The sequence below is a fragment of the Brachyistius frenatus genome, unplaced genomic scaffold (assembly GCF_029030835.1).
Source record: "Brachyistius frenatus isolate BFR_SWC_R1_liver_20210118 unplaced genomic scaffold, ASM2903083v1 Contig_271, whole genome shotgun sequence".
NCBI classification, from domain to species: Eukaryota; Metazoa; Chordata; class Actinopteri; family Embiotocidae; genus Brachyistius; species Brachyistius frenatus.
This window is the reverse complement of record NW_027210870.1, coordinates 1-22,172: the sequence shown is the minus strand read 5'-3', so window position 1 is coordinate 22,172 and position 22,172 is coordinate 1. Positions and strand designations below refer to the sequence as shown.

General features: G+C 44.8%; 2 protein-coding genes across 3 annotated transcripts in view; one reads left to right on the top strand and one right to left on the bottom strand.

Moving 5' to 3' along the window:
- Window positions 1-11,029, top strand: part of kcnq5b (potassium voltage-gated channel, KQT-like subfamily, member 5b) — a 107,832-nt gene extending 96,803 nt beyond the window's left edge. The window contains exons 10-15 of one of the 2 annotated variants that reach the window (XM_069721720.1): window positions 223-279; window positions 1,894-2,117; window positions 4,533-4,641; window positions 6,592-6,723; window positions 8,454-8,580; window positions 9,661-11,029. In XM_069721720.1, coding sequence (XP_069577821.1) covers window positions 223-279; window positions 1,894-2,117; window positions 4,533-4,641; window positions 6,592-6,723; window positions 8,454-8,580; window positions 9,661-10,950 — 1,939 coding nt within the window. In that variant the 3' untranslated portion in view covers window positions 10,951-11,029. The remainder of the gene's footprint in view (window positions 1-222; window positions 280-1,893; window positions 2,118-4,532; window positions 4,642-6,591; window positions 6,724-8,453; window positions 8,581-9,660) is intronic. The other variant, XM_069721721.1, reaches the window with a different exon arrangement.
- Window positions 11,030-14,612: 3,583 nt separating this feature from the next.
- On the bottom strand, window positions 14,613-19,141 carry LOC138634670 (elongation factor 1-alpha 1-like). Its single transcript, XM_069721731.1, has 7 exons — window positions 18,991-19,141; window positions 17,970-18,149; window positions 17,545-17,841; window positions 16,397-16,547; window positions 15,824-16,080; window positions 15,506-15,740; window positions 14,613-15,331 (listed from the first exon to the last, which is right to left on the bottom strand). The coding sequence occupies exons 1-7, from the start codon at window positions 19,132-19,134 to the stop codon at window positions 15,207-15,209; spliced, it is 1,389 nt and encodes a 462-aa protein (XP_069577832.1). The 5' UTR covers window positions 19,135-19,141; the 3' UTR covers window positions 14,613-15,206.
- Between the last annotated feature and the right edge of the window lie 3,031 nt (window positions 19,142-22,172).

Genomic DNA, 22,172 nt, shown 5'->3' with positions numbered 1-22,172 from the left:
ACTCTGCTGTACTACTTCATACTTCACCGGCTCCAAACACGCAGCGCGGCGGAGGGCTATCGCAGTTACACGACCGAGGACCGGTAGCACGAAGGGCTAAAAGGTTAAAACCAAACAACAGCAAACAAAACAACAACAACAAAAAAACATTTTTCTCTCCTGTGTTTCTGCATCATGTAACACATCACCGTGTGTCTATCTCCTCTTGGTTTTTTTTTTTAGTAAGATTCATAGTAGTAAACAGAAGCTACTGAGGAGGTGTACCACTCGGAAACATAGGTACACAGCAGTTTTTCTTTGGGAATGCTGACTAATTCTTGGTGCATGGGTATCTGTAGGAGGCCAGAGCCAGCAAATCCTGCAGGGAGACGTTCGTCGTAATACCCTCTCTGCCTTTGTTTGATATTTGCCTGAGCAATGCGCTACTTCTGCCTGTTGTGATTTTTGTTTTTTTGTCTTTAACTGTCGGATCATTACAGTACGCGCCAGGTTTTTATTCTCAGCGGCAGATCCCGTGAAATAATTAACAAATGTCAGCTTTTCTATTTTTTTATTTTCCTTTTTTTCCGGACAGAAAACTCTCCTGCCTGGTGCAGCAGCAGCATCATCTTTTTTTTTTTTTTTTTTTTTTCTTCACTCGCCGCCTCTTGTCGCATCTGAACTTATACAAACAGCTTCACTCCCCTTATCCCACGTACACATTCTAAACTCTCAGGATGACTATTTTTGTTTCTTATTGTCAACAAATCCCATTAAAAAAAAACAACAACAATAACATCTAGCTGTGTTTTCTGTGTATACACATTCCTTCATTACCACGAACGCAAACGTTATAGTAGATTTAAGTCAGTCCCGCTTACATCATCCTGCTGCTATAAATACTCACGAGTGCACCAAATGTGCATTAATCCGCAGCTGAAAGACATTTGCTGCTCTTTTGTTGGTTAAAACCTTCAGCTGTCTTTAATGATGACCTGTTTTAAAAAAAAAAACATCAGTCTTAACACAGGTTAGGTGTCGTAGGAGATGGACGAACACATTCTTGGTCTTTTCATGAGATTTGCTGACAGTAGGAGAACGATAGATACGAGCGTTTGTCCTTTTCAAGAAGCCAAACACGCAGTCCCACTTTGTAATGAGCCATGCCTGACGCTTTGTGCACTGCCTCTGCATGTTGTCAGAATCAGCCATTTTACTTTCCCTACACCTCACTGTTCTTTTTTTTTTTTTTTTCACATTTCACAGGTAATTTCCATTTATGATATTTTATAAACTCACTTTTATTAGCATTACGTGTAATACGTCCCGTAGCTTTAAAGGTCCCATGTTGTCAAAATTCAGATTTCCTTTCCTTTTTTTTTTTTTTTTTTCAGCCTTTTGTTAGTAGAGTTAGTAAAACTGTATAGAGATGATTATTGGTAGCCAAAACAACAAAAAATATTTTTGTACGTGAATAAAGTCAGATAAAGTGTAAAACATGGCACCTTTAAAATTCAACATACTATATAACCCTTTAATATAACGGTGTGACAACATGCTACCTAATTGGTCGCATAGACCAACACACTGTTCACACTTCTAGGCACAAACAACAAGCATCTTCATGCAGCTGCAGCATCATCCCTGACCAGAGCTTGCATTTTGCTTAAAGCACCTGCTGCAATGCATGTTGGTCTTTCTCCATCTGGCCCTGCAGCCCTTCTCCCTCATACTGGAGATCTGAATGATGGCTGCCCTATGATACGATCGTGTGAAGGAACGACATGTTGCCAAAAGTCTCGGGATGATTTGCATTGAAACTTTAACGTGCCTTTACCTGTCTTGTCATTTCAAACCATCGCTCTCTTCCTCTTCTCCTCGCTCCCTCTGTGCTGCCCTTCGTCCCGATTTCAGCCAGAAGCTGAGCTTCAAGGAGCGGGTGAGGATGGCGAGCCCCCGAGGTCAGAGCATCAAGAACCGGCAGACGTCTTCGGTGAACGACCGGCGCTCCCCGGTGGCGGAGGCCGGCACGGAGGGCACCAGTCCGGCCAAGGTCCAGAAGAGCTGGAGCTTCAACGACCGCACGCGCTTCAGACCGTCGCTGCGACTCAAGAGCCAGTCCCGCTCCACCACTGATGGTGAGTGCGTCAGTCTGCGTCCCAGTGATGGCCGTTTCAAGCAAAAAATACGACCCTCAAAAATCGCTTCGAAGTAATGGATTATTAATCAGATATCGGTATTGCACGACTGCCATCGTCTGACGGGAGCGATGTAATTACAACACGGCGCTGGTACAAACAGAAGAAATAAAGGAAGACGATAGTCGCATAAACTAAATGAAGATATTGATTAGATTAGATATGGATTCGATATTTGGCCTCAAACGGAGCTGTGTTTGGGGGCGTGTCTGTTTTGATTGACACGCCGTGGGTTCAGTCAGGTTTCTGCTGCAGGTGGGCGGGGCATAGTGTCTTCTGGTTCTCAGTCAGATCCTCCCCTCGCTCCTCCCCAGCTCATCCAAATATGGTCATTTCCTGCTCCCCAAAAAAAAAAAAAAAAAAACAAGATGGCGACGGCCAAAAACGACCGATTTGTGACGTCACGGCGGGTTGGACTTGTACAAAAAATTACGTGTAAAAATCACAACTTTAAAGCTGTCCATCTTCTCGTCGAATTATCAACGAGAAGGCAAAGGGTTTGTCCCCCAAAATGTGGGTCGTACTGGCCCGAGTATCCAACCCACCAGAACTGGGTTTGGTTACTAAGTTAGGAAGCCGATTGGAGAAATGCTAATGGCTGCTGCGCTCCCTTCCTTTTTTGCCTCCGGTGCCGGCCTGGCAGGTCCTCCCCGGTAACGGCCAGTTGGTTTTTTTTTGTGTGGGTGGACTGATTGATCGATAGACGGCGGGGGGGAGCTCCAGCAGCCATACCGGGTGTCGAAGCCGTCCAGCTGGCTGCGGCCGAACTCACCAAAAAAAAAACCACAAAAAAAAAAACCAGTTGTCTCGGTTAGCCGCGCTCGTGTGCGATCGCTCACTGTCACTGACGTGTTCGGGGATAGGAAACACTTCCCTTTCATTACGGCTCCATTAGAAGTTAAAACAATAAGTTATTTCAGTGGAAACATTTTAATGGAGCGAATCATTAATCAGCCCTGTTTTTCGACTCGCAGACAAGCGCACCCACTCCTCCTTCATGCCAGACGCTCACCCGGAGGTCATTTACAATGTTTGGTTGAACAGAACAGAGAGCTGCAGTCCGACTCCTGTACTTGCACTGTACCTCTGGGCGTCGTAACTCAGGAGGCCCATAAACAGAGCTGCGGTGTCACCGAGCGGCACCTTCGGCCGTAAATCTGCCGGCGCACCAGACGCCTGTTCCTCACCGCTGTTTTTCTCTTAATCAAATCAGTCTTTCACTCTCAGCTCAGTTTATTTCCCAGAGTCCACCACAGTGAAGACTTTTAAAGAGTAAATGAAACTTTACTGAGAATAACCCAGGTAATACAGATGCGTTTCTGCTTTAGGATTATTCAGGCTTCTTAAAATATGAATTGTTATCGTTTAACATGGGATCCTATACTTATTTGTAAAGAGGTGGCATGTAGTGATAATTATCACCCAACACTGCACCTCCCCAGTGAATCGTAGCTTTTTAGAGATCATTGTTTTGTTTTGGTAATCCTAAATTTCTGCTTTGAATGCCTTTCTTGAGGTTTCTTAAAGATGCACTGATAATATCGTATATTAACAGTGGACCAAACTGATATATGTAATATAAAAAAAAAGGTAGTGTTAAACCCACAAATAACTATCAGCCATCTTGTTATTTTGGAGTCAGAATGAACATATTTGGACAAACTGGGGAGGAGCGAGCGGTGAATCCGATGATGCTACGTCCCGCCCACCGATAGCAGAAACCTGACCGCACCACAGGCATGTCAATCAAACAGACACGCCTAATTAGAGTCCTAATATCTAATTAATGATCAAATTATTTTCAGATGGACCACCGGAAAACTAATAAGGACGAGTGACTTTAGCAAATGTCACCATAATGACTTGTGGAAAAAAATGTCTGACTTTGTATTTCATGACAACAGTTGAATGGGAGTCTATGGAGTCGGAGCCTTTTTGGAGCCGACCTCTAGTGGCCATCGCTGGTACTGCAGCTCGAGGCACATTGGCCTCATTTTTCAGACATGCGTTCACTTTTACATCCAGTCTATGGCGAACACGATATCTCAGGAGCACCGTGAAGGAATATCTTTGAAACGTTTACTTGGGCTCAAGGGTGGACTGATTAGATTTAGGGGTCAAAGGTCACTGTGACACTGTTGATCGCTTTTATCAGCCAAACGTGTGAAAACCGTAGAAGAATTCCTCGAAAGTCTTGACGAGATAGTCTGAACAATCAAGGACGTCACCTCCGTTAACCCAAATGCAGCTTACGGGTCTGTTGTTTCCTTTCTGTGAAATGACACAGAGATCGCTGAACAGAAATCAGATTAATGCCCCCCGCCTTCCCCTCTCCGCCTCCTCTCTCCTGAGCAGCAGACGCTAACATGGCAGCGGACGACACTTTCGATGAGAAGGGCTGTCACTGCGAGATCTCGGTGGAGGACTTGCTGCCCTCAGTCAAGTGCGTCATCCGAGCCGTCAGGTGAGACTTCCTCTTTCTATCCCACTTAACACTGGACTCTCACACTGCCGGGGTTACATGCGAACAAACCCTGATTGCAGCCCCCCTGCTGTTTCGGCAGCTCTGCTGATTGTACGTGCTCAGAGGGATTAAAGTGACCGGAAGATTTCGAGGGTTTTTTGTTGTTTTTTTATTTTACTTTTAGATCATCTTCGGTTCATGTGTTTGGGTGGATAGTTGAGAGACAGGAAATATGGTTGGTGGGAGCATTAATACTGCAGAGCTGTGTAAGGGGATCATGTCCCAAGGACACACTGTTTTCGTGGCCATGAGAAGAGAGACAACCTGTCAGCTCCAGTTATAACTTCTGTATTAGTGTGTTGAACCAAGCAGGAAGAAAGTCTTAAATATGTTTCAATGAAAATTAAAAGGTTCAGCTGTTAAAATTGTATTTTAGAAAAGATAAACCAAGAAATTTTTTTTAAGAAAGGTGGACAGATGCTTTGCACTTTTTCTATCACTCCTTGTGTCCACTATGTGGCCAGCAAAAGCACATGAAATCATTAAACATGTCATTTCCTGTTGCCAGTAGGAGGCGCTATGAGTATGGCTGCATTTTGGCACGTAGATGTTGTCAGGCCGGGACATTTATCAAACATATAAAGTTTGAGGAATATGGGATAATGTTGGTCAAAGTTACAACAATTTATAATTTTATGGCAAAACATGCAAAATAGCCGCCACGGCACGGACACACCGTTCAACAGAAACTAAATCTTTTAATACGTTTTCATCTAAAAGGTCTTAAGATCAGACCGACCGAATTACAAGTCGGTCAGATAAATTCTGGAGGAAGAGCTTGTCAAAGTATGACATGAAGAAATCGCTAAAAAAAAAAGGACATTAAAGTCAAAATGGCCGACTTCCTGTTGAGTTTAAGTCACGATGCCAAGACACTTTTTTGTAGATCTAGTTGTGACACATGACTACCAAATGTGGTACATGGAGGTAAAAGTAGTCACGGCGGCTGCAGTTTAGGGGGCGCTACCGAGCCATTTTGCAGACACGAGGAAATGAACATTAAATTTAAAATGGCCGACTTCCTGTTGAGTTTAGTTAATGGTGCCAAGAGGCTTTTTTAGTAGATCTACTTGTCCACCAAAGTGTAAGTGTAGTTGAAAAATCGCCGCGAGGGCTGCAGTTTAAGGGGCGCCAGCGAGACATTTTGCTACACCGACGCCAGACACCTTTATAATATGTACATTTTCCACCTTTCTAATATGTGTATATATACGTACATTTTCGAGCACCTTTAAGTCTTGAAAAATTTGAATTCACTTGGAAGAAGAATAATTCCTTGAAACACATCAGGGCTTCTGTACTGTCCTGGGCTCAGGCCTTAAAAATACTAATTTCAGAATCTACCGCAGAATACCTCCTTGAAAGTACTCGATTAAAGCACAGAAGTGACGTCAGTTAAATGCACTTAAACCCAGACGTGAACCTTCTCACGGGGGGGCTCTTCGACGCTCTGCTACAGTAGCCTCTCTTTCACATCCAGTTTTATCGCCGTGTCCTTGCCGGCTCCTTCCTCTCCTCACTTTCAGCCACATTTTTATGAATTTAGCCTTGAGGCGCCGCAGGTGCAGAAACTCAAGAGAGCTGCTGTTTCTCACTCGCTCGTTTTCCATGCAGACAGCCGAAATAAGCAGCCGCAGGATCATGCGGATGTTTGCATACGGTCTGGGGGAAGTTCAGGTTCAGGTGTCCTGACTGTTTGGTGTGAACAAACAGGTTGTAGGCGTGCACGTGACACATTTAAACCACCTTCAGAAGCTGGAAAAATGCCAAAGTAAGCTCTGATTTGTTTTGATTAGTCTGCCCTGGAGTCGCTGCGTGCCGCCTGTGCCGCCTGCACCGGAGCGCCCCCTTGTGGCGCCTCTTGTGAACCACTCTGCTCGTTTCGTGCAGGATAATGAAGTTCCATGTGGCCAAGAAGAAGTTCAAGGAGACGCTGCGTCCGTATGATGTGAAGGACGTGATCGAACAGTACTCCGCCGGCCACTTGGACATGCTGTGCCGCATCAAGAGTCTGCAGACGAGGTAGGAACGACGTTTGACCTTTTTTATCCCCCATCATTTCCACTTTGTTGTCAAAACGTGGTCCTAATACTCCGTAGTAGTTTTTTTTCTCTCCGATAGATAAAAATGATTCATTTGTTCATTTAAATTAAACTTTCCAATTTATGTTTGAGCCTGTTTTTTATTATTTATTTGCAATATTTTCTGGCAGCGGGACAACCATACGTCAAATATTTTGTGTAATCCGGCATTACTTTTGATTTTACTTCAGAGTAAAGGAGAACGCGTGTTAGGAAGTGTGATGATTGGCTGACGAGTAGACTTCATCTCACTCGAGCTGCGTAGCTACTCGCTCACATTTTAAAAGGCCATCTTGATGCACACAAGTCTTGTCAGGAAGGTCAATGAAATTATTTGTGTTTTAGTTCACAACAAGCTGCAGGCAGAAAGATAAACCAGTTCTTCAGTGATGGTCTTCGGCTGCACCCCCGGGGATTCTCCTATGGGTTACTGAAGCGATTTATTTTCATCCACGGATGGTATTAATGACGTGAGGCGGTGCTGATCATGCTTGTTTTTTTTTTTTTTAATAGTCCTTCAGAAATCATGAAGAATAAAACAAGTTTTATTTAGTCCTGCCAATCGTTTTTCCGGACCTCCATCTCACCGTGAGATGAAGCTCAAGCTGGCGTCTTTTAAAGTTGACAGAGCTGGAGAGGCACGATGAGCTGGTTTCTCACGCTAACTGAACTCTCGACAGTTTTTTCACTTTGGTTTTGGGCCTCTGAGTTTACGTGACCGATCCTCACGCGAGCGTCCAACCTGATGCCAACGTGAACGCCAACACTTAAAACACACACAAACCAAGCAATCCACGAAGCTCAGCTGAGAGTCTCACCTGACGCTGCTGTTGTAACGCTGCCCCCTGCTGGCGGTGGATGAAAACGCAGTTCACGCTGCGCCTTCTCCGGGTGGTGCTGATCCGACTCGGAAACACGGTGGAGGAACTGACATTTTTGATCAATTAACTCCACTTACTCGGCCTTTTTTTTTTTCCCGCAGCTGCTTTCATCCACCTCTCGCGGTCTTCATCAAGAGGTGGAGTTTGCTCCGTTGTCATGGTGATGATCAGCACGCAGGTCACGTCACGATAACGGAGCAGTGAGAGCAGTGATGCTGTGACTGTAAAAATGAAACCGCGACACCGAACAGTTAGAAATATTTTCCCGAAGTTCCCCGTTTTGTTTTGTGGCTTTAAAACTGCACGACTGCTGAATTAAAACCAAACTGATGTTATTAACCAGATTCTGCTGTAAAGAGATAAAAGAAACTGAATGTGAATGTTGGGCTGTAAACCAAAATGAAAACTTTACTCAAAGTCTGAGAAGCCAACGTCTTGTTGTGAACTGCTTGAATGAGGATTTAAATATCCTTCGGTGGTTGGTCAAGTTTTTCAATTCAGCACAAAGTATTTGTTAAATCCAGCGAGGAACTCGAACCTCTCGTGTGTCTGAATTTGTCGTATTTAAAAAGAAACTCTTATTCTGTTACATCCTTCTTTCCTTTTCTGAGCTGCCCTCCTGGATTTCTACTTTGCCGCTCTTTATCTTCCTGTCATTCATATCTTATTGTGGTTTTTTTTCTGTGTGTGTGTGTGTGTGTGTGTGTGTGTGTGTGTGTGTGTGTGTGTGTGTGTGTGTGTGTGTGTGTGTGTGTGTGTGTGTGTGTGTGTGTGTGTGTGTGTGCTCCAGGGTGGACCAAATCCTGGGGAAAGGTCAGATCCCTCTGGATAAGAAGATCCGAGAGAAGCTGCTGTCTGATGGAGATATATTGGAGGACATGAGCATGCTGGGTCGCGTCTGCAAGGTGGAGCGGCAGGTCTGTGGTCTTTAGGCTTTTATTCTGAAATGTTGCACTGAGCCAATCAGGAAGCCCGTCTGCACCGTCTCTCCATAAACAGAGACGGACCCGTTCCTACTGCCGATCGTCACAGCGGAGATAAACTGAGCCAGATCACTATTGTACAGGTCAACAGAATGTAGCAAAAATGCTTTGTTAACTTTTATTATTGACTTTAAAATCTTGTGACATAACAATACCATCAGAAATTATGATTTTAGACGACACTTGTTACTCCCATAGACTGTATATAAAAGTGGACTAGAATTAGGCCGAAAACTGCAATACCACCGAGTGCCACTAGAGGTTGGCTCCAGAAAGTCAATACATTTTCTTTTTTTTTACATTACAACTCAATTTGGTGTCATTCACTAAAGTCACTCCTTAGTAGTTTTCTGGCGGTCCATCTGAAAAAAAAAAAATCAGATTATGAATTCGATATTTGGCGTACATTTTTTTTTTTTTGGGGGGGGGGGGTGCGTGTCCATTTGATTGACAAGACTGTGGTGCAGCCGGGTTTCCGCTATAGGTGGGCGGGGCGTGTTGTCATCGAGTTTCCAATCATACTCAGAGAGTCAAGTCGAGTGCGGTCCACAGCTCGCTCTTCCCCAGCTCGTCCAAATACGGCAACTTCTGGCTTCAAACCGGCAAGACGGCGACGAAGAGCAGTTTACGGATGATGACACTGTCGGTTGCCGCTTGGTTACGTCCATCAGACACAGTTCACCAAAAAAAAAAAAAACGTATATTAAGCAAACTATATAGTACTGTTTTAAAGTGTAAGCGAAGGACCATCCCTTTTATTTTGGTCACAACCCTGTTAGTTAACTTTACTTGTTAAAAGTGATAATTGTAAAGATTATTTTTTTATATATATATATATATATCTTTGGCGCCCCCGTCTGGTAGAATGGTAGAAAACACCCAGGCTGAGGCCCCAAAGATTCAAGTGTGAAAGGCTGAAATCAAAACTCAGCTACTGCACCGTCAGATTGGGATGTAGCTGAGAGTTTCTGTGACTTCACGCCTCCCTCTCGTCCTCCGTCTCGTCCCTCGCAGGTCCAGTCGATCGAGTCGAAGCTGGACTCCCTGCTCGACATTTACCGCCAGGTTCTACGTAAAGGCTCGTCTTCGGCGCTCACGCTCTCCTCTCTGCCGCTGTTCGAGCTGGAGCAGACCTCCGACTACCACTCCTCCGTCTTCAGCAAGGACCTGTCCTGCTCCACCCAGGTCAGCAGCGGCGGAGCGGCCCCCCCCGGCGGCTTCATCACGCGCTCCTCCACCAACTCGCACCTCTCCCAGGGAGGGCTCCATCTCATCCTGGCGGCCCCCAACGAGCTCAACCTCAATCTCAACGCCTCCTCCTCCACGCCTCCCTCGGGCCTCGCGTCCTCCTCTTTCAGCCCGTCGCCGCTGCCTCATCGCCACCACCACCACCACCACCACCACCATCACACCCGGGCTCAGGCCACCACGCCCGAGAGTGGCACCGACGAGGCCGCGGGGAGCTCTCCGCCCATCCTCACCCCGAACAGCATCAGCAGTTGCGGGGGCAGAGGAGCAGGAGACGGGGGGTTTCCCCTGCTGGCGAGGCTCCCGCCGCCGCCGCCTCCCGGCCGCGGCTCGGGCGGCGTGGTGCAAGCGACCTCCCTAGAGGCATCCCCCGACATGGAGGACTTTTGCGGAGGACTCGGGACGCAGACGGAGGACAGCAGTGTCGGGCAGGACCTGGGCCTCGCGTTGGGGCTGGGCGGATTGGGGCAGCAGCTGCGGGACGGCACCAACGGCAAAGGCAGGATTAACGCGAAGGAGGAAGGTTCCTGGAGGAGACACATGAGCCTGGAGCTGGAGCCCCTGGTGCCGCCGGCCCCGGGCTGCTGCTCGGGGCCCGTCCAGTTGGACCGAGGACTGGGCAAGTCCATGTCGGTGCAGGACCTGATGCAGGTAGCCCCGGGGACCGTCCACGACGCCCACCACAGCCTGTCATCTCCAAGCCCGAGTACGAGCAGCGACTCCCCCGTCGGCTTCCACAGCTGTAGCAAAGACTCCGGAGGAGGTGGAAGAGCAGGAGGAGGAGGAGGAGGCGGCGGTGCAGGCAGGCGAGGCGGAGGCGGATGGGGTGAGGAGGACCTCTTTATCAGTGACAGGGACATGGAGGCGCAAGGGTTTGACTTCCTGTCACAGGGGACCGCCGAGGCCCACACGTACTCCTCGGAGCTCCTGAGGACAGGGGCCAGAGCCGGGGCCGGATCCCGGGGCTCGAACCGCAGCCTGGCCGGCGGCCACGCGTCCCCCCCCCCGACCGGCAGCACTGAATTGCTGAACACGCCGCACGTACGGCTAAAATAGGCCGCCCGCGTGTCGGGAAGGCACGCGGACCTCACCTCACAGAGATGGTTTTTATCCTTTTTGTTTTTCGGAGGGAGGGCGGGGATATAACACGGGGTCCTCTTTCCTTTTATTTTCATGTTTTTCCATTTGATAAGAATCCACAGTATTTTCATACAGGCTGATCACATACGGCGTACCGTTGCATGAGTTCCTCTTCGTTTGAACGTACGATTGACAGATAGAAGATGAGACGCGCAGACGGCCAAAAAAAAAAAAAAAAAAAAAGAAGAAGAAAAACCTTCGCTGGTGAAATCAGAAACTCGGTCCCGAACGACGGCTGGTTGATACGTGACCTCGGCACACGGCATGAACTGCATGTTTTCGGTCGCAGGTACGGAGGTTGGTAACAACTCACCCGATGGACACCGCTCTCACCCGCTAGAATTATTTTGAGTAGTAAACACGGAGCTGAGCACTTAAGACGTGCCCGACGTGTGTTTGCTGCCTCTCCCATCACATGACAGGCTTCCACATTGACATGAATGTTACCTCACCGCCGCCAAACGTGGCCATTCTCCATTTCCATAGCATGCTGTCCGTTTTTTTTTTTTTTTTTTAAACAGATGTTTTTTTTCTTTCAATTATTTGATATTATTACACACACCCCCCCCCCCAAAAAAAAAAATAATGAATGAAACCAATGAGTTGCCCGCAAGTACCATTTTTTTGGAAGGACCTGTTGTAACTCGCAGGCAATACAATTTTATAATTTTTTTTTTTTTTTTTTTTCTACATTCTCAGGCATCCATTTTTAAAATGTAAGGAAATCATTTAGCAGACTCCTGAAACATGTCTCAGTGAATACCGGGTCAATTCTGTTCATGCTCCGTTACAAGTATGTCTTCATGCGGTTTAAGTGCAGATAAGTTGGGAAAAAAAAAAAAAAAAAGTCCGCGTTGCATTTTTACTCGTCACGATAACAGAAATGACTCGAAAGCAAGTTTGAGAAGTCTGCTAACAGATTTGCATATCGTACTCCCGACAGCGTCAAACACAATCATTTCTGAAACACTCAATGTGGGCGTGTAATTTTGAGCTACATGTACATCGCTCTGATCAAAAAGGTTGAGCGAGGAACTGTTGAACGCAGCACAGCGAACGTACACGGAGGTTAATCGCCTGCTGTGACCGCTGGTTCGTGAGCATTCGAAGGTCCCAGTAGAACTCGGGTGTCGACGGTCCGACTCTGGGGAACGAATTCACGGTGACACGACGTCGAAGAATAACCCCACCCGGCGTCTCCTGAACCTGACGCGCCTTCTTCTTCGGTCTCGGACGGTGAAGCTCCGCCCCCTCTCGAAAGGCGAACGTCACTCGTCGCTTCGTCGCCGTAGACTTTTCCGACGCGTTTCAAAACAGCCATATTTCTGCCGTGGAAATTACTGCCCGGGCTCAGGAACGCTCCAGATTCAGGTCCGCGGTTGAAACCGCAAAGGTTTCACGTACCAGCGGTCACGCTGACGTGTTGATCCGAGAGACGTAACTCGGAATACTTGTGAAGGTTATCGCTTCGTCCGGCTCGGTGCGGTTCGCGTGCAACAGGAAGGGCGTCCGAACCTTTTCACCCCCCCCCCCCCCCCCCCCTCATACTTTACTGAGGAGTACAGCAGGGAAACCCCGACAAGAAAACATACGTATTCATGTGGATTTAACGCTCATCCGATTTCAATTCATCGATCACGGTTGCATCTCGTTATCGCTGACGGTGCAGCAGACCCGTGTTGCGAAAGCACACGTATGTGCGCCGCAGGACTCCCCTCGTCCGGAGGAAAGGAACACGGAGCAGCTGCTTCTTCTTCTTCTTCTTCTTCTTCTTCTTCTTCTTCTGCTTCTGCTTCTTCTTCTTCTTCTCAGATCACATTATGCAGCGGTCGACTGGTTTTCCAGCTGATCAGATGACAGCCAACGGATTGAAAACACATCTTGAATGTCATTTTCTTGGTTAAAAGAACTGTTTGATATTTTGTCATGAGGAGCTGTGACCTAACAACGCACTTTGTTTTGGTTCAGAAAACAGACACACTGAGAGAAATGTTTCCAAGGTCGAACTTTGTATCGCATTTGGCCTGTTTTTGTTTTTGTTTTGTTTTTTGCCGCCCTGTTTTTACACGAAAAGGAAGATTTAAAGATCTTATTTAAAATCATAGTCAATGTTTTGTTTTTTCTTTTCTTTTGTCAAGTGGGATTACTTTTGCTTCCTTGAAGTGGACTTGCTGCAGAATGTATCGCTTTGTCAGTACGAACAGGACATCTGTTTGCTTAAACTGCTGAGCGGTGACACCGAGACGGCTAACTTCCTCTTCCTGTTGCATGGTACAGAATCGGGTGCGTCAGGTGAGGTCTCGGCGGTTCTGCATGATTACAACACTACGGAGATGCAGGTCGATCCTACCCATTGAGCCTCGGTGGTGAATAATAGCAGTACCTCGATCGATTCTGCAGAACCCAGATTAAAGAGCACCGGTCGTATTCACAAAGATTCTGAGAATCCTCTCACAGAGCTCCGATATCAGCCTGTTGAAATCTTGATTTATGAAACTTCTCAGAGCGACTCTGAGCGAGGAAAAGGACAGAAACCCCAATCTTTGTGAGGAACTTTGGTATCCTTTTTTTGACACACCCCCCCCCCAAAAAAAAAAAAAAAATTCCCTCTTAGTGATGAAGGGCAGAGAGCGGACAGCGACATCCGGTGGGAATACAAATATCTGCGTCCCCGACGCGAGGACTCGAGTCCCATTTCTTCCGTTGCCGCGTTGAGCCTCGGGAGGCGCGAGCGTCTCGAATGAGACCGAAACGCGGACGTCATCCCGGCACGATGTCATCGGCGGAGTTTCATTTCAGAATACTTTCTCTTGCCTCGTCGTACTTCCGCAATTTTCTCCTCCCCTGGAGAGATTCTGAAACCGCTTAAAAAGCCCTCCTCGCCGCTCCTGACAAGTCGGAAGGATCCGGTCTTAACTTTGTGAATACGACCAGAACGTGTTCCGAGGCCTCGGGTCGGTTTGCTTTCAAGAGATCTCACTTTCCTTCCGAGTATATTTTGCATGAAGAGGCTGCCATATCCCCCCCCCCAAAAAAAACAACCTATAACTGAGAATGAATGCTAACATTAAATTACTATTTATGGTTCAACCTGTTTGCATCAAAGAAAAAAAAAAAAACAAGAAAAAGAAAAAGACCCGCGCTCTGACATGGAGTCTCCAAAATGTGCAGTACGTAGAGTTTACAGGTGCCTTGTTTTTGTGGTACACATTCATCTCCGTGTCTGTTCAGTTTCCTGAAACGTCTTATTAGGTTCCTCCAAACAGAAAACGGTTGCACTGTCTATATGTTCAGACTTGAGGCATTTTACAGTTGTTGTTTTTGTTTTTAATTTGGAGATCATTTTTGCTACTGGGCATAAAAACGGGCCTTTGACATGTTAACATTCTTGTCTTGTTTCTTTTAATTTATTTAAATTATGTGCACATATTTACACACTAGTAATAATCTCGGTTTAGATTTATGAAGCCTGTAATGTAATGAAAATGCAAAGTGAACTTTTATCCTCATTCATCAATAAAGGACATTCTACGGAGAGCTTTGTGGTTTGGGATTCAATGACACCAGGAACGACGACGTACAGTTTAAACATCTTTACTCTGAATGAACGAATGCTCACAAATAACATCGATTAAGGTGCAGGAACTTGAACAGTAACTTAACATTTGTCGGAGCTACTGCAAAAAAGGGAGCTTAAGCAAAGTGCCAGGCGTGAAGACTTCAGGTCATCGGACAACGTTTTCTGAAGCTCTCTGAAGGTGCGAACGGCGAACATGCGAGCGGCCGGTGTACCTCCGGGCCGGTTAGCGTACGTCTCTTTTAAAGCGCGAACACGGACAGAAAACCTCGCGGGCGAACATCTCTACCTTATTACTAACGTTTTGTTTGGTTCGGCTAGATCGAGACGGTTTTAAAGTCGGACTACAACGGGAACTGGAATGCAAATTTGTCGTTCCGCTACGAACCGGGTCGCGATAAAAACCTACGGAGAACGGCGCGTTTAGCGCGGGAAGTCGCTACCGGCGCGCGGTTAAGTTTTTTTTTTTCCTTCGTCTGCTTTTGCGATGCATTGTGATAATAGACCAGACGCTGACTATGGTGTGCAGGAGGGGCGGGGTGCTCGTGTGTCTTCGGCCACGGTGAGCGTTCGGGGCAGCAGCCCAGCACAACGTTCATTTGACCTTCTGCGCCTTCTGCGCGGACTTGGTGACCTTACCGCTGGTGGGCGCTTTCTTCTCCACGGCTTTGATCACTCCCACCGCCACCGTCTGACGCATGTCGCGCACGGCGAAGCGCCCTGCGGGGGAGGGAGGGGGGGAGGGGGGTGTCACGGGAAAAGAAGGTTTTTGGTTTTTTTCTCACAAGTTCACAGCGTCGGTCCAACAACAAACAAGTTCGACTAACTTCGGAGGTTCGGTTCGGTTCGATCCCGCAAACGGAAGTTGCAGGTGCGACGACCGGAAAGACTTACCGAGCGGCGGGTACTCGGAGAAGCTCTCCACGCACATGGGCTTGCCGGGGATCATGTCCACGATGGCGGCGTCTCCGGACTTCAGGGACTTGGGGTTGTCCTCCAGCTTCTTACCGGAGCGACGGTCGATCTTCTCTTTGAGCTCCGCGAACTTGCACGCGATGTGCGCGGTGTGGCAGTCCAGCACGGGAGCGTAGCCGCAGCTGATCTGACCGGGGTGGTTCAGGATGATCACCTGCGGGCGGCAGAGACAGGTCAGTGCACCTCCAGCTAAACCCCCGTCGTGTGTTTCAGAGCTTTAGACGGCCGTGAGCCGACCTGAGAGGTGAAGCTGGCCGCCTCCTGCGGCGGGTCGTTCCGGCTGTCTCCCGCCACGTTGCCGCGGCGGATGTCCTTGACCGACACGTTCTTGACATTGAAGCCCACGTTGTCGCCGGGCAGCGCCTCGTTCAGGGCCTCGTGGTGCATCTCCACAGATTTGACCTCGGTGGTCACGTTGACGGGGGCAAAGGTCACCACCATGCCGGGTTTCAGGATTCCCGTCTCGACTCGGCCCACGGGAACGGTGCCGATGCCTGGAAGGGCGGAAGGTTGGGGACATTACAACGGAGTGAAAGCGGGATTCACGAATTACAAGGAAACTTGCAGGAGCATTTAGGACAGAATGAACCAACGGGAATTCTTTTCCGGGCCTCATTCGGTTCTGCTTTTTTTGTCACAAGGCGAACTCGTTCCAAAAATACTTTCATCCCAGAATCCGGTGCCACCAACACTCGAGCAGAGCGTGACAACTGGGGCGGGTGCAATTCACAGGTCGGCTCTGACAGCTTTGAATCACACGACCATCATCCTTACAGCCACCTTCACCACCACCACCCCCACCGCCCTCACCTCCGATCTTGTACACGTCCTGTAGAGGCAGGCGGAGGGGCTTGTCGGTGGGGCGCGAGGGAGACTGGATGGCATCCAGAGCCTCCAGCAGCGTCGTGCCCGAGGCGTTACCGTCTTTACGGGTGATCTTCCAGCCCTTGAACCAGGACATCTGTGGAGTGAGAGAAGCTTAAACTGCTATTTCTGCAGCAAAAGGGACACATGGATGCATTTAAGGTGATACATGTGCACATTTAAGGTTAACGGACAGTACCCTATTATAAAATCCTGGTGTTATCGCAGATGTGTGACACTCTCTCTAACGGGTTCCCGCTTAAAGTCAAATGTCCAATTCCCTGACTTTACCCTGAACTTCACTGACTAAAATGTAAATTTCCATCACCTGTAATGAACCGAAAAACCGGCTAAACTTTAGAATTTAATTAAATCAGAATAAACTTTAGAATTACCTTTTTATGTCATCTGCTCTGTCATCGTTTCGTAGCCAAAGCTCTTGAAATTAAAATTTTCCAGGAATGTTTACGTTTGTTAGCAGGCAAAAAAAAAAAAGGCAAAAAAAAAAGAGGCATCTTTGCTGAAATAATTACGAGTTGGTGATGAGCAGAACTGGAATAAAACCACTTTTTGCGTGAACTTGGGAAACGTAAAATAATGTGATTTAAAAAAAAGAACACATTTTGATAGTTGGCAACTAAAATAGAAATATGCTACAAACTAGGGATGGGGCACGAATTTTCCAATATCTTGTATATGTCGTTACAATCTGCAAAATCAATTAGTATATGTGACTATCGTTCTTCCTTATTTCTCCTGTTTTCACCGGCGCCTGGTTGTATTGCGTTACTCCCGTCAGAAGGTGGCGGTAATGCGCATAAAAGCTGCCGTTAAATAACACCGGGAGAAGAAGAACGAGCTGCTTTCAGGTTAAGCTGTGTTAAGATGTCCCAGTGCGAACACGGGGAAACATACACAGACGACGAAGAAAGTTCTGAGTGGAACTCGTTCAAAACATAAATAATGGACGCGGTGGAATCGAATATTTCCGAGCGACTTTCGAGTAGCACTTCTGCTTGAAAATGCCCATCGCTACTGCACACAAGGCAAATCTGTACAAATTCACCGGACTCTGGGTCTCACGGCAGACGCACATTGGGGCTGGGCTCCAGCATGTTGTCTCCGTTCCAGCCAGAAATGGGCACGAAGGCCACAGTGTCGGGGTTGTAGCCGATCTTCTTGATGTAAGTGCTGACTTCCTTCACGATCTCCTCGTAGCGCTTGTGGCTGTAGTTGGGCTCGGTGGAATCCATCTTGTTGACGCCCACGATCAGCTGCTTCACTCCCAGGGTGTAGGCGAGGAGGGCGTGTTCGCGAGTCTGCCCGTTCTTCGAGATGCCCGCCTCGAACTCGCCCACGCCCGCGGCCACGATCAGCACGGCACAGTCGGCCTGAAGGTGAGTCGGGAGAGAGAGAGAGAGAGAAGTATGAAAAAAATAAAATAATAAAAGGCACTCTTCTCTCGCTGTCCCCAATCGTTTCCACTCCCCAATCGTTTTCCACTCTCGTCTGACTCCACCTGAGACGTCCCGGTGATCATGTTCTTGATGAAGTCCCTGTGTCCCGGAGCGTCGATGATGGTGACGTAGTACCTGCTGGTCTCGAACTTCCAAAGAGAGATATCGATGGTGATGCCGCGTTCCCGCTCGGCCTTCAGCTTGTCCAGAACCCAGGCGTATTTGAAGGAACCCTTTCCCATCTAAGGGACGTTCGGGGGAGGGGGAGGGGGGAGAGAAAAACAAAAAACTAAATGAACTTTTTCTTTCGATGTTTATATCTCTGACAGTGAAATGACTGCCGTGTGTAATATTTTTCTTCCAGAGTAATCCTCCCGAATCCCCTCTGACGGATGGAAGTTAATGGAGGCTAAAATAATGGTAGGTAGGTAGGTAGGTATTTACTTACTTTATTAATCCCAGAAGCAAGGGGATAATAATAGAAATTTAGAATAAAATAATAGAGCAGCATACAGAAGCAATAAGATAATAATAGAAATAATAGAATAAAATAATAGAATATATCTATAGATATAATAGGAAAGCAATATATATATATATATAGCAGTAAATATCTATATATATTATATAAAATGCACAGTATATACAGTACATTATATATCTATATATATTATATACAAACAAACCAAGAAACACAGTCAACAGTTATTGTACTGTGATGGATTTTGCCAGAGGTGAGTTATAATGAAGTAAAGTGAGTCATAAATCTCAGTACATTCAGCTCAAAGTCATAGGAAGGACTTATTCTGCGTTGTATAGAAACAAATAGGTGAGTATCAGTGCAATCATTTTGGATGTTGACGTTTTTAAGTAATTAATTACTTTTCCTTCACATCATTTTTTTGGATGATTACTCGTTATAAATACATAAATGCGTCCCGATCTTTGATATTTTTGTGTGTGCTGAAAAAAAACAAAAACCAGGATTAAAACTAGAAGTACTAGAAGCAAGTCAGACAGCAGAAAATCTTTTTTTTAAAAACATCCCATTTTAAATGAAAGTGAGAGAAATACGAGTCACACCTCCGCGGCTTCCTTCTCGAACTTCTCGATTGTCCTTTTGTCGATGCCCCCACACTTGTAGATGAGGTGGCCGGTGGTGGTGGACTTGCCGGAGTCGACATGTCCTATCACCACAATGTTTATGTGGAACTTCTCCTTCCCCATTGCGACTCGCCCTGGAGGATTTAAAACACACGAGGAGGATCAGCAGCATAAACATAAATAAATAAACAAATAAATAAATAAATAAAAGACCCGGGAGGGAACCGACAACCTGCAGAGACGTGTGTTTTCGTGACCTCATAACGGTGCAGGAGGTTATTTGTTTATCAGAAGCTACTCGATCACAACTCGACCGGTGGATAAAACAGTTCTCATGAAGAAATAAAAGTATATAAAGTGTAAATATATTAATCTCTGTGAAGATAGAAAACGCCTAAATACTAAAATACAATATTTATTCCCGGGCTGCAGTTTCTAACTGTAGACACTATTACTAAAAAAAAAAAAAAAAAACTAGTTTACTTCTCTGTGTTGTTTCTACATTTTTAATATTTCTAATTTAGACTTAATTTACACTTTATTTTTCAGATAATTAAGCTTTATTTGCACCGTTTTTTTTGCTCCAAAGCTCGGCAAACAAAACCCCGAACAGGCTATCCACGTTAATTAAGCACATTTCTATTAAAAGTACAGAAAATTAAAGTTAGTGGTAATAAATAATAAATAATAAATAAATAAATAATCTAATGGCGGGTCTTTTTAAAAAAAAATTTTTTTTATCGTGAGGCTAACCCAATTTGGCGCATCATTTAATGACTCCTTCTGGTGCCGTTAAAGAACTTCATTGACGTTTTAATTAGAAATAAATATTTTTAACGTGTCATCCTGAAGTGAACACAGTAATATCTTACCGTTATTAGCGACAGATAACGCGAATTTGCGCTTGTTTTGTGGGCGATAACCCGCTAATTAGCTAACGGCTACGGCTCGCGGCCACCGAACTGACGCGTCACCGCCACCGCGCGCATGCGCACGCGTGTCTTGTGTCGTCACCGTCGAGTGAAGTTTCCTCGAACTGCGTCATTTTTTTTATTACTTTTTTTTTTGTTGTTGTTTTTTGTTTCATTAAACCGCAGCAATTTCTATCCACTTCTTGTTGAAGATGTTGATGAAGATATTAAAAAAAAAAAAAAAATAATAATAATAATAAAACGTTTTAACTCGACTTTATGAAGATAAAAAAAAAATTAAAAAAATAATGTACCCTGCAGTGGAGGACGTTTTAATGTGCAACGAACAGAAACGCTGCAGAGCTGACGAGCGTTTTGTTTAGAAATGCCCGCATGTCTCAGCATCCAGCCCCCGTCACGCGTCTCTGTTTATTCCACCGAGGATGAGCGACAGAGGGGGGGGGGGGTACTTCAACGCTGAAAACTGCGCCATACAGGCCTAGCAGCCCTCTAAACACCCTCCTCTGCACTTTTTTTTTGTTGTTGTTTTTTTTTTGCAATTACAATGACATCAAAGCCACACGTCCATCCAACTATCGGTTATCAAACTCTTAAAGAGGAACACGTTTACCCCACTTTTTATTCATAATTTGGACGACATGCTATAGTATGACTTTTTTTTCATATTTTGGACGACATGCTATAATATGACTTTTTATTCATAATTTGGACGACATGCTATAATATGACTTTTTTTTATCATATTTTGGACGACATGCTATAATATGACTTTTTATTCATAATTTGGACGACATGCTATAATATGACTTTTTTATTCATATTTTGGACGACATGCTATAATATGACTTTTTATTCATATTTTGGACGACATGCTATAGTATGACTTTTTATTCATAATTTGGACGACATGCTATAATGCTATATATTTTGTATGACTTTTTATTCATATTTTGGACGACATGCTATAGTATGACTTTTTTTATCATATTTTGGACGACATGCTATAATATGACTTTTTATTCATATTTGGACGACATGCTATAGTATGACTTTTTATATCATAATTTGGACGACATGCTATAATATGACTTTTTATTCATATTTTGGACGACATGCTATAATATGACTTTTTATTCATAATTTGGACGACATGCTATAGTATGACTTTTTATTCATAATTTGGACGACATGCTATAATATGACTTTTTATTCATAATTTGGACGACATGCTATAATATGACTTTTTATTCATAATTTGGACGACATGCTATAATATGACTTTTTATTCATATTTTGGACGACATGCTATATATGCTATATTCATATGACTTTTTATTCATATTCATTTTGGACGACATGCTATAGTATGACTTTTTATTCATATTTTGGACGACATGCTATAGTATGACTTTTTATTCATATTTTGGACGACATGCTATAATATGACTTTTTATTCATATTTTGGACTATAACATGCTATAACTATGACTTTTTTTTTATTCATAATTTGGACGACATGCTATAATATGACTTTTTATTCATAATTTGGACGACATGCTATAATATGACTTTTTATTCATATTTTGGACGACATGCTATAATATGACTTTTTATTCATATTTTGGACGACATGCTATAGTATGACTTTTTATTCATATTTTGGACGACATGCTATAATATGACTTTTTATTCATAATTTGGACAACATGCTATAGTATGACTTTTTATTCATAATTTGGACGACATGCTATAGTATGACTTTTTTATCATATTTTGGACGACATGCTATAATATGACTTTTTATTCATATTTTGGACGACATGCTATAGTATGACTTTTTATTCATATTTTGGACGACATGCTATAGTATGACTTTTTATTCATAATTTGGACGACATGCTATAATATGACTTTTTATTCATATTTTGGACGACATGCTATAATATGACTTTTTATTCATATTTTGGACGACATGCTATAGTATGACTTTTTTTATTCATAATTTGGACGACATGCTATAATATGACTTTTTATTCATAATTTGGACGACATGCTATAATATGACTTTTTATTCATATTTTGGACGACATGCTATAATATGACTTTTTATTCATATTTTGGACGACATGCTATAATATGACTTTTTATTCATAATTTGGACGACATGCTATAGTATGACTTTTTATTCATATTTTGGACGACATGCTATAGTATGACTTTTTATTCATA

Bases quoted from the DNA above. Each gene is read 5' to 3' on its own strand.
- LOC138634670 (XM_069721731.1), bottom strand. From the start codon at position 19,134: ATGGGGAAGGAGAAGTTCCACATAAACATTGTGGTGATAGGACATGTC. The intron at 17,842-17,969 runs GTGGAGTCAGAC...ACTCACCTTCAG, and splicing joins TGATCACCGGGACGTCTCAG to GCCGACTGTGCCGTGCTGAT. The intron at 15,332-15,505 runs GTAAGTCTTTCC...CCTCCCCCGCAG, and splicing joins CTCCGAGTACCCGCCGCTCG to GGCGCTTCGCCGTGCGCGAC.